Here is a 17,816-nt window from a genome sequence, read left to right as displayed (position 1 = left end):
ACATTTCTCTGTAATCCCTTAATTCCCAATCACACCCTCAACCTGTTGGCACTCAAAAGCAAAACAAGAGATAGAATCAATCATCTAAAACCCTAGAGTGGAGACCAAAGAAAACATCAACCCTTCCCACTTCGCTGCACAACCTGGCTTTTTCTGTTTTTTTGTTGCTGAACGGCATGTCGTGGAGCTGTAATTTTCAATAATTAGGTTAACGCTCAGAGTCAGTAGACCCACTTTGATAAAATAAAATTCTGGTTGGATATTTTGGGTTTTTTGTTTAAATTGATTTATATTTTTTTATGTGATAAATAGATTTATTATTTTAAAAAAGAGATATATAGTTTGGCAAACGCTTTCTTAGTCTAGGCCTCTAGGGGGTTGGGCTTAATAAGGCTAATTTGTGGTATGCCCATTCCAAGTTCAGATGGGTTGGATGAAACTTCTCTCTCCATTGAGACCTAGACATGTTTTGCAAGCCAATAAAATTCAAAATATAAATAAATTATTATGGTATTAAATAATATAATTTGAAAGAAAGTGACACATACATGTATGGTAGTGCCCCAACTGTATTCCACGCTATATATGCTTGTAAGTTGTAAATAGCAGGGGCAGGTGCCCTTCCTGCTGGCTGCTGGCTGCTCCTCAGCCTCGTACGCTTTATCAAGCCATCCCCAAGTGGGATACAAGCAATCACTTTCCGCCCCTCCCTCTACACTTTAAAATGTCCACCCACCTTCTCTACTTTCTTAATTGTTAAATCAACTGTTCCGAATGAGGCCACTTCTATAATATTATAATTTTTATTAGTAATTCAAATGATATTTTATTTCATTAATTTTCATATAATTTTAATTTCGAAATATCACAATAAATAAATATAATATAATAAATACTTTTTCTTATACATATATATGAACTTAGAGAAGAATAAGTAATTCCTGTGAATAAAAAAGTAATGAGCAAATAATTTTTATTTTATGCATTTATATTATAAAAATTAATTCATCCATTTTTATCTGTAACGTCTTTAAAAATTACTTTGTTTAAATTATTTATCAAATTAGAGATACTAAAAGGTATTAATTAAATTTATTTTCAATTTTACCTTTATTTTTATTGAATACAGAAACTATTTTTATAAATTTTTATTAATAATATGTTATTATTAAAGAAGAATTATTGAAATTTGAATAATTAGATTGTAACGACCCGAGAACCGAATCGGTACCAGCGCTAGGAACCCGTAGCAAGCCTAAGATACATCATGTCATACCTGATAAATCTCATATGTAATACCCGGCTAGATTCCGGCATCGTAATCCCTACCTTCCGGCGGAATCTCCGTTGGAATTGGGAGTTCTGAAGATGTCAGAGGCTTCTAGAGGGGTAAAATGTGTTTTCTAAAATGTTTTTACTGATTTCATGGTTTTTAAATGGAAAAGAATTTAGTTTTTGAAAAGAAAAGACCAGGTTCGGCCGCCGAAAGTGAGGTTCGACCGCCGAACCTTGACTCGTTCAAACAAGACTTTCTGAGGCCAAAGGCGCTCCCGAAACAAACTGAGATAATGAATTGTAATGTAATGCAAGTATTGTAGAGTTTTGTTATGGATTAGTACTGTACTTGACCCTAAGACTTAGTTAGTCCCTGTTTAATACATGATGTATGTAATGTTTTAGATGTTGAGTTGTGTTTGAACTAAACTGGTGGCATGTGTTGTTTACCACGCTAGTGTTTGATGAGGACCCTAGTAGTGGTCTTATGTTTGTGGTTTTTAATGCATGCACAGGTTAGTTTTGGTTCATTGGATGTGACTCCGGCTTGATGTATGTTATGTTGACCCAGCTAGAGTCTTGATGAGGGCTCTAGTAGGGGGGTTCTTTATGTTTCCAGTTATGTCGCATGCAGGTCAAGCTCGGTCTATACATCTTATGTTTAAGTTTTTATGTTAAAGTTTTGATCATGTATGGGATTTGAAGGTGATAGGAGGTATGTTTGGCTTGCTACGAGTCCCGGCGGCCTTAAGCTGATCTGGATCCTAGCGCCGGTGGCGGTTCGAGCCGTTACAGAGGGGTATCGATTTTCGGATCGTTACATCATACATGATCATATATTTGCATAAAAATTTTAAACTTTTCATACACCAAACTTAACCTGTGCATGCACCATAACTATAAACATAAAACCCCATACTAGAGCCCTCATCAAATGCTCTAATTGGGTCCACATTTTATATATCAAGCTTGATTCATCAGATAACATCATTAAAAACATTACATATAGATCATGTACAAAAAGGATTACCACTACTATTAAGGCCAAACACAATACTAATCCATAAAACATCACTCTACTTTACATTACGTTACATTATTTTACATTACATGCCCACTACTAATCTATTACATATACATAGCCTTTACCCTTACTGACTTCCTGAGCTATCTATGGCCCTGCAACCTGGGGGTTAGGGGAAAGAGGTGAGCTACTAAAGGCCAGTGAGCAGAACCGTAAAAACAGATTATTGAACACATGCTTTCATGAAATGCATCACATCACAAATAAATCACATCAAGGATGGACTTGTCACCAATGACCCTCTACATAATCCAATGTGCACGGCTCTTGACGGAACTCCTCAGGACTTTCGCTTAAACATAACATAACATATCCATAATGCCAGGGGCGTAGAATGGGTCTCAACCTCGACTTTCTCTTACTCTATGCCAGGGGCGTAGAATGGGTCTCGACCTGGACTTCCATACCATATCATATCATATCATATCATTTCAAGGGTCAATGAGTCATCCAACATCCATCCACATCAATATCATATTATGCAATGCGTCATATTCGTGAGTTCTAATGCAATACAACCTATTACATACATGGCATTTATGATGCATGAACATGCTTAAAAGTTTGAGTGCTTTTGAAAGTAAAAGAGTTAGGTTCTACTCACCTCTGGCTGACGCTGGACTGACTCTGATACAGCTAACACTGCGGGCCTTCTCGGTTCCTCGGGTCCGATCCTACAAAGGTGGACTCAAATGAGGGACTAAATATACTCTAACATGACTCTAAACATCTCCCCAAAAATCCCCTAAAACATGCATGCAAAACAAGCAAATGAAGGCTGGGCAGGGGACTTTCGGCGGCAGGTTCGGCGGCCGAAGGTCCCTACAGATCCGAAAGTCAGGCACTTTCGGGGGCAGGTTCGACGGCCGAAACTCCCCTCCAGAGCCGAAAGTCCAACTTTCGGGGGCGAGTTTAGGCGGCCTAAAGCTGTCTCCACAGGCAGGTTCGGCGGCCGAACCTTGCTTCGGCTGCCGAACCTTACTTCGGCGGCCGAACCTGGGTTCTCCAGAATCGCAGAATCCGATTCTGCCTCTCTCATCCAGCCACCCAAAACCCTTACAACTCATACTCAACTTCTCAAAACATGGATAAACACATATTCAAGCATATAGGGGTATAAAACTAGTCTAAACCCCAACAAACAACAACATATCAACACATAAACATACATTTATCATTTAACTAATATAAACCCTAACATTTAACAACTAACCTAAACATGCATTAAACACCCTTAAAACCCCTTAAAACTTACTTAAACCATAAAAGAATGCGAGGATCTGCACTTATCTCTTGAAGATCGAGATGAGATGTGATCCAAACTTGGAGATTAGGAGGATAGGTCTCTGGAGGTCTCCAAACTTCTAAAACCTTGATTTTAGCTCAAAAATCTTCAAAATAGAGTAAAAACTCATCAAAACTTGAAGGGATTGAAGAAAAACACAAAATCAACTATGGGAGGGCGAAATCTCACCTATGCCTGAAAATAGAGACAGAAAACTCGCTCATTTTCGGATAAGGGGCCTTTTATAGGTGGCTGGCCAAATAACCTTCGGGGGCCAAAAGAGCTTCCGCAAGCTCCCCATGTTCAGCGGCCGAACCTGAGTTTTTCCTCCATGACTTTTTCTTTCAAAACTCAATTTTCTTTCTTCATTAAAACTATAAAAACATATAAAAACATTTTATAAAAACATATTTTACCCTTCTAGAGGGTCCCGACATTCGAGATTCCACCGGAAAGTAGAAATTCCGATGCCGGGATCTAGCCGGATATTACATAGATTAAATGAAAGAATAAGTTAATTATGTTGAATATTATTTTATTATAATTTAAGTGATTCGTAATTTTTTCTTTAAAAAAAGAATTTTAGAGGCATAGAGTCGAACAAGTTGCAAACAAATTTTTTTTTATAATTTTTGTCGAAGATAATAGATGGTTTTAAGATTAAAACTAACAGAATCTCCTGGCAAATATAGAAAAAATCCGATTGATTTAGAGTTTTTTTAGCCAAATAATGCGTTTTAGAGTTTCCTTTTATTTTGATGAAATCGAAGGAGATAAGACTTGAAAAGTTCCGAACAATTGATTATTTGAGAAGCATGCTTCACAATCCACGTCACATGTCTAACATAAACATATTACGGCAAAGAGTGGCGGAAGCCAACTTCTATAATCACATGTTCCTTACCCTTTTCATAATTATTCATACCAAATACTTACGTATATTTATTACAAGAAAATGTTTTTTTTTTCGTTATATTTTCAGTTATTTTTAATTGAATAAAATTTGATGTTAACTCACTATTGAATTGAATTATTTTGATAATTCGATCATTAAATTAAAATTAAAGATAAATTCGATAATTTTAATCTCATTCAAAATGATTATTCACCTCGTTCAAAATGATTATTCACCTCGTATAGTTAAGATTTCGATATTAAGAGAAGAATTTCTTCTCAATCGGTTAAGGTTTTGGTACTAATTGAAATATTGAAATGATTAAAAAAAATAATAATAAATAATATAAATATTAATTGGTTTGAATTTAATCATATTATCAATGATTATAAAATTATTACGCTAATATCTGCTCGTCTTATGTTATGGGTTGCTATATATTATACTCGCATTGATATTTAGTTTATTTAACCAGACTTTTTTTTTTATAAAATTTATAATTTTATAATTTAATTTTATGCTTAATATATTAATTTTTTTTAAAATTATTCTAATACTATTGAATTAAAATTATTCATTAATTTTTTAATTATAATAAATTTCATGATATTTGATGGTAAAATTAAAATTTCAGAGTAATATATTTTGAGAATCTAATATTGTTGGCATTCTAATTGCAATACTGTAATTTAAATAATAATATGAATTGGTATGATAATCCAGTGTCAGAATTAAAAAAAATAAAAATTAAATAAAATATATACTCTTTTTATTTTTTTTTAAATTATTATTATTATTTTTAAATTATAATAACATATAAATTAATTATTATAATTTTATTTAATATTATCTTATTTTTTAAAAAAAATTTAAAATATTTTTTAACATTTAATAAAATTTAATATTTTCAAATGAATATAATTAAAAAATAATAAAAAATTATATTTTTAATATATATAAAAAATAAAATAAATAAAATTATAGAATAAAATAAATATTTTATTAATAATATAACAATTTCTCAATCTGAAAAAGTTTTATTTATTTATTTTTAAACTTTTCGATTAAAAAAATTAAAATAAAAACTACCATGAAAAAGATTTTCGAGACTCCGTGAGAATACCCAGTCAAGCTCCAGCTGTTGTTGCTTGTTGACTTGTTCAAGTCTTCCATATTTGCTGGAACGCTCTAACGAAATCTGGACCGTTCATGCTATTTAGGACCCACCATCACCTCGGCACATGCTGACATGTACGACCCAGATCGTAAAACAACCACATCTGGCAAAAAAATTGTATTTTGTTTATTAAGCCCAATACACAATGACACAAAGAAAAAACCGCGAAAGTACCATAAACTCCCCGAAGACTTTTTGGAAAAACAAGTATCCTCCACGACAACTACTTTCTCCAAGACTTCAGCAGGGAATCGGATTTTACTGCCATTAATCCAATCCTGAAACGCTTCGGATTTTTGTCAATCAAGCAGTTAACTGTGGTTGAAATTCACCTAATCCATCTCCCTATAAATACCCATATCTCAAATCCTCGTGAGCTTTTCCATGCTTCCTGCTGTGGCCGCCTTGCTTTTTCAAACACAAGTTTCTGCTTAACGCAGAGCTTTATCTTCCTCGACAAGAGCTTTGTTAGCTCTTCCGTCGGAATTTTTCTAAAGGTAAATACTTTTCTCTTCTCTATCTCTCTCCCTCTCTCTCTTTTTTTCTTTTCTTTTTGGAATGAAAATTTCCTTTTCTTTTGTTGTTAGTTTGAGCAAATCAATATATGGTGTTTATTCAATTGCTTTATATAAACTTTTAATGGGTTCTCGTTTAGGTTTTCCGCGTTTGATCCTTTTTTCTAGAAAAAAAATTATATTGACGGTTTTCTTTCTTGTTTCCGTTCAGTTGGTCTTAGAACTTAATTAGATTAATTTAAGCTTTGTTTCAGTTTTCTTCTCTGGATTGATCAACTTGTCTGGTGTTATTGTGTGAGAAATTAATTATGAGTAATTGGGTTTGTGTGAGATTCTACGTTAATTTCTTGATGAAAGTTGGTAATTTAAGCTTAAGAATTGCGTTTAAATTTTTATTTCTTGACGAGAAGTAGAGTGCATGCTGTTTTGACTAATATTCTCGTGTGCTTTTCCATGAAGATGCCTAGCGTCATCCCTGATCCATCCGATAAGGATTCAGAGCCCTTTGTTGAGGTCGATCCCACCGGACGCTACGGCCGTTATGCTGAACTGCTAGGCTCCGGCGCGGTGAAAAAAGTTTACCGGGCATTTGATCAAGAAGAAGGAATAGAGGTTGCATGGAATCAAGTCAAGTTAAGAAACTTCTCTAACGATCCAACGATGATCGATAGACTTTATTCAGAAGTCCGATTGTTGAGAAGCTTAACCAACAAGAACATTATTTCTTTCTATAATGTATGGCGTGACGAAGATCATAATACTTTGAATTTCATAACTGAAGTTTGTACTTCTGGGAATTTGAGGGAATATAGAAAGAAACACAGGCATGTTTCAATGAAGGCACTCAAGAAATGGTCCAAACAAATCCTGAAAGGTTTGAATTATTTGCATACACATGAGCCTTGCATCATACACAGAGATCTCAACTGCAGCAACTTGTTTGTCAATGGCAATATAGGCCAGGTACTGATAGTAAGGCAGTGTCTGATTCATATGTTCTCATCTTTTTAAAGAAAGTTTATTGATTTTTTTGTTTTAATAGGTTAAGATTGGTGATCTTGGTCTGGCTGCTACAGTGGGGAAGAGTCATGCAGCACATACAATTCTTGGGACACCAGAATATATGGCACCAGAGCTGTATGAGGAAGATTACACAGAAATGGTGGACATATATTCATTCGGTATGTGTGTGTTAGAGATGGTGACTTTGCAAATTCCATATAGTGAGTGTGAAAATGTTGCAAGAATATACAAGAAGGTTTCCTCTGGAATTAGGCCTCAGGCTTTAAACAAGGTTAGGGACCCTGAAGTTAGAGCATTCATTGAGAAATGCCTTGCTCAGCCTAAAGCAAGACCTTCTGCTGCAGATCTCCTCAAAGATCCATTCTTTGATGGAATTGTTGATGATGACGATAATGATGATAATTCTTGTTCGTGATACATATTATTATTAATATTGATTATTGTATTTTGTTAATGATACCAATCAATTTTAGAAGTGTATGCCTCAATAAGCTTTAGATAATTCTTCTTATTTCTTGTTTCTTTTTCATTTCTGATGATTGGAGGCACATGCGGAGGATAGATTGTGCTTTGAAATTTCTTTCCTTTTATCTTTGTATTCTTTGAAAAGAGAAAATTGGGTAGAGAATAAATTTGATGAAAAGAGAAAATGTGAGGGAGCAATCATCATTCAGAGATGGATGATAATGTTTGTAAAAAGTTGAAGCATGTAAAGCAATTAATCATGAGATAAGCTTGTGGGTATTTTATTTTTCTTTAAATTTTGTAATGCAGTTTTTCATGGTGAAGGCTAATTAAAGTCTATAGCTTTCAAGATTTGAGTTGGTTGGGGCGCCATTGAAGTAATGTCCAACCAACGGAAAGTGCAAGTCAAATGGTTGAACAACAAGGTAATGAATGTAGCCAAGCTGTGGAGATTGTGGCCCACAAGCAAATGACCTTTCAAACTTCGCAAAGCCGCAACTAGGCATGGAGCCTGTTCAGACTAATAATTATTAATAACAGTAATGGCAAGTGGGTTGATAAAGAAGCCTTCTTGTCTTTCTGTCACCCAAAGTTGTTTGCCTAATAGGCTCCCATTTCCACAAGGAAAAACGTTGCAGAAATTTAGGTAATGGTATTTAATTATATAAGTAAATATTGTTATCAAATAAAAGACTTTGGAAGAATAAATTCAATAGATATTGTTATATCATGGTGGTGGGGGTAGGTATAGCTTGTGAACACGTTTTGGCTCTTAAGAAGATAATAGAGGATTTATTTATTTAGAATGTGATGAACGAGGAACAAAAGGAGATTTGACAACATTAGTTGAGGAGTTGGAATTTGACTTCCAATTTTCATAGTTTCAGTTGCATTCGTTGCCTTGCAGTACAAGATATCAGAATTGAGTTCAAATTCAGACAATCAGAACTAAGTTCTATTTACCCCATATAATAATTAAAAAAAATTGTAATTGATGATCCGTTAGAACAAAGCAGAAGACTTATGAAGGGATTGAATAGTTGACAATTGTTCTGGTTTACTTGGCAGCTAATAATTTAGACTTTAAATATAAAAGACAAGTCAAAATTCTAATATTCCAGCTAAATAGTGAAAATTTAAGATTTTTCTTCATAATTTTTTCTTCCTTTATCAATTTTAATCATTTGTTTAAATTTCAAAGCTGCCAAACTGTACTAATTAATGCACGTTGATATCTCACATGAGAACAGGAAAAGCTGTGTATATGGTATTTCTTTATGATCTCTTTCTAATGGCAAAGTTATAGAAAACAGAAAATGAATTTGACGATCACAGCAGAAGAACTAATTATACTTTATTCTTAATTTTCTGTTTATTATTATATTATATTTTCAATTTTTATCAGTACTTTAATAATCAAAAGTGTTCATATGCTTGGCTCTGCTTCAACTTCTCATATATGTCCATTTTCCCACCTGGGTTTTGTCGAGATAAGCTTCTCTTGCAATGCGATTTTTTTTTTTTTTTTGAGAGCTGAGAAGCTCCAAAATACACTTGCTTTGGTTTCTCCGAAGACCTGTCTGTAATTCTTCTATACGATAATGATTTTCTGCAATAATTAAGGTTTTTCCAACTGCAATATTCTCAAGCTTAACTTTGAACTGTTATCATTAGCCAGGTTCAAAACCTTATATAGATAATGACTCAATTTCTATACTACTTTTAACTGAACCCTGGAATCATCCTCTACATATGCCTCGGTGTGAATTGACGATAACGAGGTATTGAACATCTGAAACATAGGTTGTGTCTATGATGAATAGGCACAAAACTTAGGAAACTGTGAAAGAAATGTCGGCTTCTGATCAACCAAAACAAAATGAGTCAATACTGTAAGATGATTCTGTGCCTGTGACTTGACACACTCTTTAAAGAACTTAGCAAAAAAAAAAAAAAAAAAAACTTATCAAACGATTCATTTTGATCAAGTTATAGTCAGTTTCTGAAGATCCAACAAAGAAATCCAGGATACCGACATGCGGATAAGGAAGTTTGAACTGTTCTTGAAGGCACTGACACATATTACTGTGTTTCTCCTGATCACAGAATGTCTTGGGAAAGAGTTGTCTGAAACTGAAGCTTTTTTCAAGTTCATCAGAGCTGTTGATCCCCAAAATGTGCTACAAGAAAGCTGGAATGGGACAGTGCCGCATCCCTGCTCAAATAAGTGGAAGGGCGTCAACTGCAATTTGCAGACTAATACTATAGCAGAAATCAGGCTTGAAAATTTGTATCTTAGTGGGATAATTGATGCAGATTCCCTTTGCAAGCTCCAAAATCTTCAGGTTCTAAGCTTAGCAAAGAATCTCATCCATGGAAATATTCCTCATTCAATTTCAAAATGCAGAAGCATCACGTATTTGAATTTAAGCAGCAATCTTTTGACTGGGAGAGTGTTTGTGGATCTAACCAAGTTGAAACATCTCCAGACTTTGGACATCTCTCGCAATCATTTTACAGGTGCTATCCCTCTTTCCAGACAGGGATTCAAGGATCCAGATGAAGATGTCATGAAACAAAGTGCAACTCAGACATATAATCTTCGAAAATTGTTAAGGGCCGTGGATCATGAAGCTGTGGGTGATAGCAGCACGGATTATGGTGATTCGGAGCCTCCAATTGGTAGTGAACCTGCAGATTCTGGCAAAAACCCATGGTACAAGCAACTCTTTGAATTGATGCCATTTATTCTTGGCATTGCTATTGTCATCTTGTTCTTCGTGGTGGTCTACTTTGTGACTAGGAATGTTTCAGAAGCGGCCAAAGAGAAGGAGATCCTGAAATCTCTAGCACATTCTCCTAAGAATAGTCCTCCACCTGTGCACAAAGAAGATATAATAAAGCCTGATGAAGAAGGACGTTCAGAGCTTGTGTTCTTTGTTGAAGAGCAAGAAACTTTCAAATTGGATGATCTCTTTGAAGCCACAGCTGACTTACGGAGCCAGACCCTTTACAGCAGCCTTTATAAGGTGACACTCAAGAACAATGCTGTTTACGCTGTCAAAAGATTGAAGAAACTGCAGGTTTCCTTCGACGAGTTTGGCCAAATCATGAAGCAAATAGGGAACTTGAAACATCCAAACATTCTACCTCTGGTTGGCTACAATTCTACCAGTGAAGAAAAACTTCTAATCTACAAGTATCAAAGCAACGGAAGCCTTCTAAATCTGCTAGAGGGTAAGTTCGCAGCATTAACAAACTCCCATTTCTGAAATCTTATCTTCTTACCTATATGTCTGAGAAACCAGGTTGTTTGCTGATAATAATCTGCAGACTACATCGAGGGCAAGAAGGTGTTCCCATGGAAACTTCGTCTGTCTATAGCAAGCGGCATTGCAAAGGCCTTGGATTTCATCTACCAGAATAAATTTCACAACAAGGGGACAATTTCTCATGGAAATATCAAGTCTTCAAACATACTCCTGGGCGAAAACGACGAACCTCTAATCAGCGAGTACGGCTTTACAAAATTTCTAGACCCGACGAAAGCTTCCTTGTTTTCATCCAACGGCTACACAGCACCTGAGAAAACATCATCAGAGCAAGGAGATATATTCAGCTTTGGGATAATTCTTCTCGAGCTACTAACAGGAAAAACAGTGGAGAAAAGTGGAATTGATCTTCCTAAATGGGTGAGGTCCATGGTGAGAGAAGAATGGACAGGAGAAGTTTTTGACAAGGAGGTTAACAATGCTGCAAGAGAATCTGCATTTCCTCTGTTGAATATTGCCCTGAAATGTGTATCAAATAAAGCCGAAGATCGACCATCTATGGCAGAAGTGATGGAGAAGATAGAAGAAATAGTGAATGTACATGATGATGTGTCTATTTCATCCATGGCTTCTCTAGAATCCAGCCCACAGGATTGCTGTTTACTTCACACTGTCATCCCTGAAACCTGGGACACTCCAGGCTCAAATTATTAATGTATTGGTGCAGTGTTTTTGTTTGGTGTAGTTTTTTTGTTATGCATGAAGGCCTTGAATGCTAGAATCTAATAAACTTACTTGTTTCTGTATAAGCCTTTACGCAAAGGCTGAACCAATGTGCATAGTTTTTCTTTTCTTTTCTTTTCTTTTCTTTTCTTTTCTTTTTGTAACTTGTAAAAGCTTAAAATGTTGTATGTCTTCAAAATCCGAGTAGTTTTCTGAAAGAATATTTTTAAACAAATTTTTTAAAAAATGGAATTTTGTGTTTACATATGCTAATTTTCTAAATGAAAAACATTTTTCTGCTTTTCAAAATTTTATTAAGAGTTGTGAAATAAATTTAAATTATTTTCTTTTATTTTTTATTTATTGTCTAAAAAAACAAAGTTTTAATTTGTTGAGGCTACCAACCAAGATGCCCTTCCATATTTACTACATGAAAATTAGGGTTACACAACTAAACTTAATTTACAAGCCAAAAACATCATATCCCACTTGGCTTCCCTTCATCCACTTGATCTTGACAATTAAACTTCAATGTTTGGGACATTTCTCATCTCTCTACTCACTTGACAATTTGTCAATTCCATTGAAACCCTATCTAATTTATAATAATAATAATAATTAATATTTTCTGTACTTGTTTATTTCTAATTTTAAACCTACTCCATTATTGTTGATTCATTTGAAGAGGTTGCTTAGTTTATGCCCTAATTAAGTATTAAAGCATCATCCTAGCTAATACACTTGTGTTTAATTATACTATAAACAATCACCTAATTCTTGTAGTACCAAAACACTCATTTCTCCTCATTAAATACCTGAAATAATGCTTTTTCAACAATATAAAGCCAACCTCATACAGATCAAAACAGCCCATTTGTCATTCTCATTGCCAAACCATCAATTAGGGCAAACCCAAAAAATAAATTATTATAATAAAGAATTAAAAAAACTTTATTTTTAAATTATATAACGGAAACTAAAAATTTAAATTTCATATTTCAATTCAAATAATTTACTTCTTATTTATTATTAAACGGGTTAAATAAAATTAAATAATTTTAATCTTGCTATTTAATTCAATTTGATCGGTGAATATTTTTTAATAAATTTTTTATTTTTTTATTATTTTTAGTATTTTAAAATTCAATTAAAATATTTTAATTTTGATTATAATATAATCTCTTTATATTATCAAAAATATTATATTATTATCAGATTTATTTTTTTTATATTAAAATTAAATTAAATTAAATTAAAATTTTAAAAATTAAAAATTAAATTAAAATAAATAAAAATTAAACTAAAATTTTAAATTAAATTAATTTAATTAATTTTTTCAATTTAAATCGAATACGATGAATCCTAAATTAAACTCCACATTATATTAATTTGTTTGATATTTTAGAAAGAAGAGAACTACCCGCAATAATCACCCTCCAATATTCTCTATTTTATTAAATAAAAATATTTATTATATTTTTAAATTATTTATAAATTTTTTTTAAAGAATAAATTATTTTATAAATTTTAATAATCTTATTAATATCATTAGTTTTTTTATACATATATTTTATTAATATCACGTATTTTTTAATATTATAAAAAACTATTTAAAAATAATATTTTTTTAAAAAAATATTTGACACATATAAATTATTTTTCACTAAATAAATGGAGCTTAGCTAAAAATTATTTTAGTTAACCATTGAAATTTACTATATTATGTTTATATTTTACTTAATAGTTTAGTTAATCATAAGCTTTTATTTCCAATTTTATATCATAATTGCAATACAGCAAAGAGGAAACAAATTTATTTAATCTTAATTTTTAATCTTATTTAAGAGAAAAACTTAATTTACTATTTAAAATTACAATAAAAAGAAAAACTTAATTTACTATATAAAATTAATTTATTTTAAATAATATTAGAATAAAAATTATCAATTTTAAAATTCTTATTATATTAGAATTTTAATTGAGTTATGATAATTTTTATTAAAAGAATTAATAAATTTAAAAAAAATAATAAGAAGAAAACGTACATGTACTTAATTATTAATTATGACCTGAAATTTAACAAGCTAAAATAAAATAATAAAAAACAAATCAAATATATTAAATATTACAAACTTTTAAAAATATTATTTCATAAATATAAAATGGAAAAACTGTGACTTAATTTTTAATTGAGTGATCTTTAGCAGGTGTGCATCCATAGTTTACTTTAAAATCAAATCGAATTAAATAAATTGAAAATTAAAATTTTAGTATTTATAAAAATTGAATCGAATCAATTTTAATCAGAAATTAAATTAATTTGAATCAATCTGATTCAATTTGATTTGAATTTTTAATAATTTTTTTACTTTATTTATCGTATTTTAAATTTTAATTATAATATTTTAATTTTAATATGATTTAATCTCCCTATATTATTGAAAATAATATATTATTATCATTAATCGAATCAATTCGATTTTTAAAACTGAACTGAATCAAAATAACTGAAATTTTTAAAATTAAAAATCGAATCGAACTGAAATAAATAAAAAATAAATAAAAATTAAACTGAATTTTAAATTAATTCGATTAAATTTATTTTTTCGATTTAAACGGGATACTGCTAGCCACTAATCTTTAATAATATAAATAAAATAATTTTAATTCAGTTATGATATGAAAAGGTCATATGTAGCTAATAATTAAATATAGTGAGAATTTTAATTCTATTTTGAGTGATATGAAAATTCTTAATATTATAATATAACATTATATTATAAAAATTTCTACAACTGTCTTAGTTTTTATTTTAAATTAAAATTACCAGAATAATTGAATTAAAATATAAATATATATGACTATATTATTTATATTAATAACAATTAAAGAACTTTTCAGCCATATGTTTTGATTTAAAGAAAAAAAATATTTTCAATAATTATAAAACAATTAAAGGTGTATGCATATATACAAATTCTAAAAATTATGCTACTATAAGTATTAAATTTGATGCTTTAAAAATTCTTAAATTAGTTTGATTATTTTTTATATTAAAAATTAATTATTTTGACATGGTTATTTTATGTATTTATAATTTGAAACATGTTTTCATGTTTATAATGAGCTTAATTATTATAATATATAAAAACAAATTTTCATTTAAATTACTTTTAAAATAAATAAAAAGAAAAGTCTAGAGGAGACTTGAAGATTGTGCATTTATTAATAAACAAAATACAAATTATAGCCATTTTTATATAAATACTCCAGCTACTAGTTATAGTATTCTACCCATTTTTAAAATTATTTATCATATTAGTATAAATATAATATAGAAAAATATGATAATAATATTATATTATATAAAAATAATTACAAATTATACTATATAAATATATAATATGAATATAAATAACATGTAGCACATCATAAAAAATTAATATAAATAAAAATATAAACAAAAAAATCATAATTAAGATGAACTATTACCATAATGCAATTTTATTAAATTATTAACCACAGCGTTAAAAAATAATAAAACAGTTGTTTTTTTTTTTCAGGATAAAATTATTGTATTCATTTTGATATGTGATAATTGATATAATATAATAATCGTTTATAGTAGATTATATACTGACATTTGAAAATAAAATCACATAAGAGTTTGATAAGTGATATTCGGTACCACAAAAGAAAAAGAAAATTCGGACGCTTCAGATCTTAACTTTTCATCAAGATTTGCTCTTTCAATCATAGGACGAAACTTCATGAGAAATTACTATTAGAGAACGCAATCTAATAGATTTTTATTATACCTATAATCAGAGAATTTCATATCCACTAATCGGTGTTAATCAGATTTCCAATAAATGTAATAACTAATTTTATCATCTAACAGTATAAATGTAAATGAATATATAAATCAAGAGACACAATTCTTATATAATTACTATTAAATTTAAAATATTACATTACACTCCCTTTTATTTTAAATTTATTAATTTAAATATTACAGTGACTGTTACAGACCGATTATTTTACGCTGTTTTAGATTCACCAATTATAATATAATTTTATTTCAGTAATATTAGTATGAGATGAGAAATAATATAGTTCAGATAATAATTCTTATAATTTTTTACTATGTTATTAACAATGTGACGAATTAAACTATTATTAGGAATTATGAAAATATATATTATTTTTATGTTGTTTGCTTGGGACAGTAGTTTTTCTTCTCTGAAACAATTCTAGCAGCTCCCACCAAGAGGCACTTTAAAGTTTATTTGTCATGATGCCCGGTTGCTGCCTTGTATAATGCGTTGAGTTTCTGCTAGCTGCTGTGGATAAGAAGCCAGAAATCCCTCAATTTCAAGGAGAAAAAATATATTTAGAAAAAAAAAAACTATTTAGCTTCCGAAAATTTTATTTATTTATCTTTAAAAAATATATTAAAATAGTTTTAGATTTTAAGAAAAATATCTTTTATTCTCCTCTGCCAATTTCCACTTGAATATAATTGGGATTTTGTTTTGTATATCTTTTAAAAGTTGTTTATTTATTATTTTTTAAATAATTTGTTTCAAGTATTTCTTTATTTGTAATTTTTTTATTTTTTAAAAGTAATTGTTATCTACTTGGAAAGAAAATCATTAAAATCTTTTGTTTTATTTATTTTTTAATTTTTTTTTGAAAAACGTTTCTAAACTAGGTTTTCTTTGTATTTGTTTTTTTGAGCCCTTGGGACTTTTATGAGGAATAGTTATTTTTTCTGAAATTTTTAATTGAATCTACAAAATAATTTTTAAATAAGAATTATTTATCAGTATAAAAAAATAAAAAAATAATTTAAATTGTTATAAAACAATAAACGTAGTGTTCTTATATAAGACAATAAAATTTGTATATTCTTTTTTATATAATATAATAAATAAATAAGAATTATTTAGAACAAATAAAACTAACATTTATTAATTATTAATTTCATAAAATTTTATTTTATTGAAATTTTAATATATAATTCAAATACTATTTTATAAAATGTTAGGGAGTAAAGAGATAAGTTTTAAAAATATAAAAAATATAAATATAAATTTCACAGAATAATATTGTAATTTTTTTCATTATTGTTTTGAAATTTTAATTATAAAAATATAAAATTACCCTTTACTTGGTTAGTAAAACGGGTTAATATTTTAATTTCCAAAATTTGAAATTTAATTCTTATAAATAAAAAAATCCATTTTTAAATCAATAAAAAATATTCCTGGAAAACATTTTTTCAATAAATTAAAAAGTAAGAGAAAAAAAAAAAAAGATTGTATGTGATTCTAACATGCAATCCAAGCAAAGAATAGTATGCAAAATTTTTCCACCATCCTTTTGATTCATTCTAAGAGAGTGGCAAATAAAATAAGTAAATTAATAATTAAATAATCAAATAATATGCAAATAAAATATTGTTAAATATATTTATATTTTTATTAATATAATTAAAAATATTAAATAAATAAATTTTACAAAAAAGATATATTTTTTTTATCATCATTCATTGGCTACTCCAAATATTCTTGCACAAGAGCATTACCAATCTCTCTCCTTTCTTTTTATTTATATTCTCTCACTTTCTCTTTAAATTTGTTTTAGATAAAATAGTAAAAAAATAAATTCAATTTTTACATTTTATTACCAAATATAAAAATTTTTCTCTTATCAATAAATTAAAGTCTAATGTATAATATTACTCGCTCGGATTTTACGGTTGATATTATCTCTAATAAACAACCACCATTTTTGTAATACTGAATCAAACACTTTTGGTAATTTTAAAATAATAATTTAATAAAAAATAATTATTAAAAATAGTAAAATTTTAATAATACAGAGAAAAAATTACTAAAAAAATAAATAAAATGTAGGTCAAAGTCCATATCCAAAGAATGAATTAACATGTTTTTCATACTTTTTTTTTTCCTAGTGAAATGGTTAATCAAAGTAAATTACTTTTTTTTTAATATATTAATATTTTTTTTAAAAAAATAAAGATATTATTTAGTGATTATGACATTGTCAAGTAATATTTAATATAAAAAAATAAAT

The 17,816-nt window shown here is 29.4% G+C and overlaps 2 protein-coding genes across 2 annotated transcripts; both read left to right on the top strand.

Annotated features, from left to right (window-relative positions):
* The first annotated feature begins 5,961 nt into the window (after nucleotides 1-5,961).
* LOC110610488 (probable serine/threonine-protein kinase WNK11) lies at nucleotides 5,962-7,751 on the top strand. Its single transcript, XM_021750422.2, has 3 exons — nucleotides 5,962-6,213; nucleotides 6,691-7,194; nucleotides 7,274-7,751. Exons 2-3 carry the CDS (start codon nucleotides 6,691-6,693, stop codon nucleotides 7,667-7,669), a joined length of 900 nt encoding a protein of 299 aa, XP_021606114.1. The 5' UTR covers nucleotides 5,962-6,213; the 3' UTR covers nucleotides 7,670-7,751.
* Nucleotides 7,752-7,907: 156 nt separating this feature from the next.
* On the top strand, nucleotides 7,908-11,893 carry LOC110611642 (putative inactive receptor-like protein kinase At1g64210). The gene is made up of 2 exons (XM_021752031.2): nucleotides 7,908-10,956; nucleotides 11,053-11,893. The coding sequence occupies exons 1-2, from the start codon at nucleotides 9,756-9,758 to the stop codon at nucleotides 11,703-11,705; spliced, it is 1,854 nt and encodes a 617-aa protein (XP_021607723.2). The 5' UTR covers nucleotides 7,908-9,755; the 3' UTR covers nucleotides 11,706-11,893.
* The last annotated feature ends 5,923 nt before the right edge of the window (nucleotides 11,894-17,816 follow it).

Source organism: Manihot esculenta, chromosome 3 (genome assembly GCF_001659605.2).
Source record: "Manihot esculenta cultivar AM560-2 chromosome 3, M.esculenta_v8, whole genome shotgun sequence".
In the NCBI taxonomy this organism is placed as follows: domain Eukaryota; kingdom Viridiplantae; phylum Streptophyta; class Magnoliopsida; order Malpighiales; family Euphorbiaceae; genus Manihot; species Manihot esculenta.
This window is presented reverse-complemented; position numbering and strand designations above follow the sequence as displayed.

What these genes read in the sequence shown, in the direction of transcription:
- LOC110610488 (XM_021750422.2), top strand. Translation starts at nt 6,691, where the DNA reads ATGCCTAGCGTCATCCCTGATCCATCCGATAAGGATTCAGAGCCCTTT. An exon ending in TCAATGGCAATATAGGCCAG is followed by an intron (nt 7,195 to 7,273) that starts GTACTGATAGTA and finishes TTGTTTTAATAG; the next exon opens with GTTAAGATTGGTGATCTTGG.
- LOC110611642 (XM_021752031.2), top strand. Translation starts at nt 9,756, where the DNA reads ATGCGGATAAGGAAGTTTGAACTGTTCTTGAAGGCACTGACACATATT. An exon ending in CCTTCTAAATCTGCTAGAGG is followed by an intron (nt 10,957 to 11,052) that starts GTAAGTTCGCAG and finishes AATAATCTGCAG; the next exon opens with ACTACATCGAGGGCAAGAAG.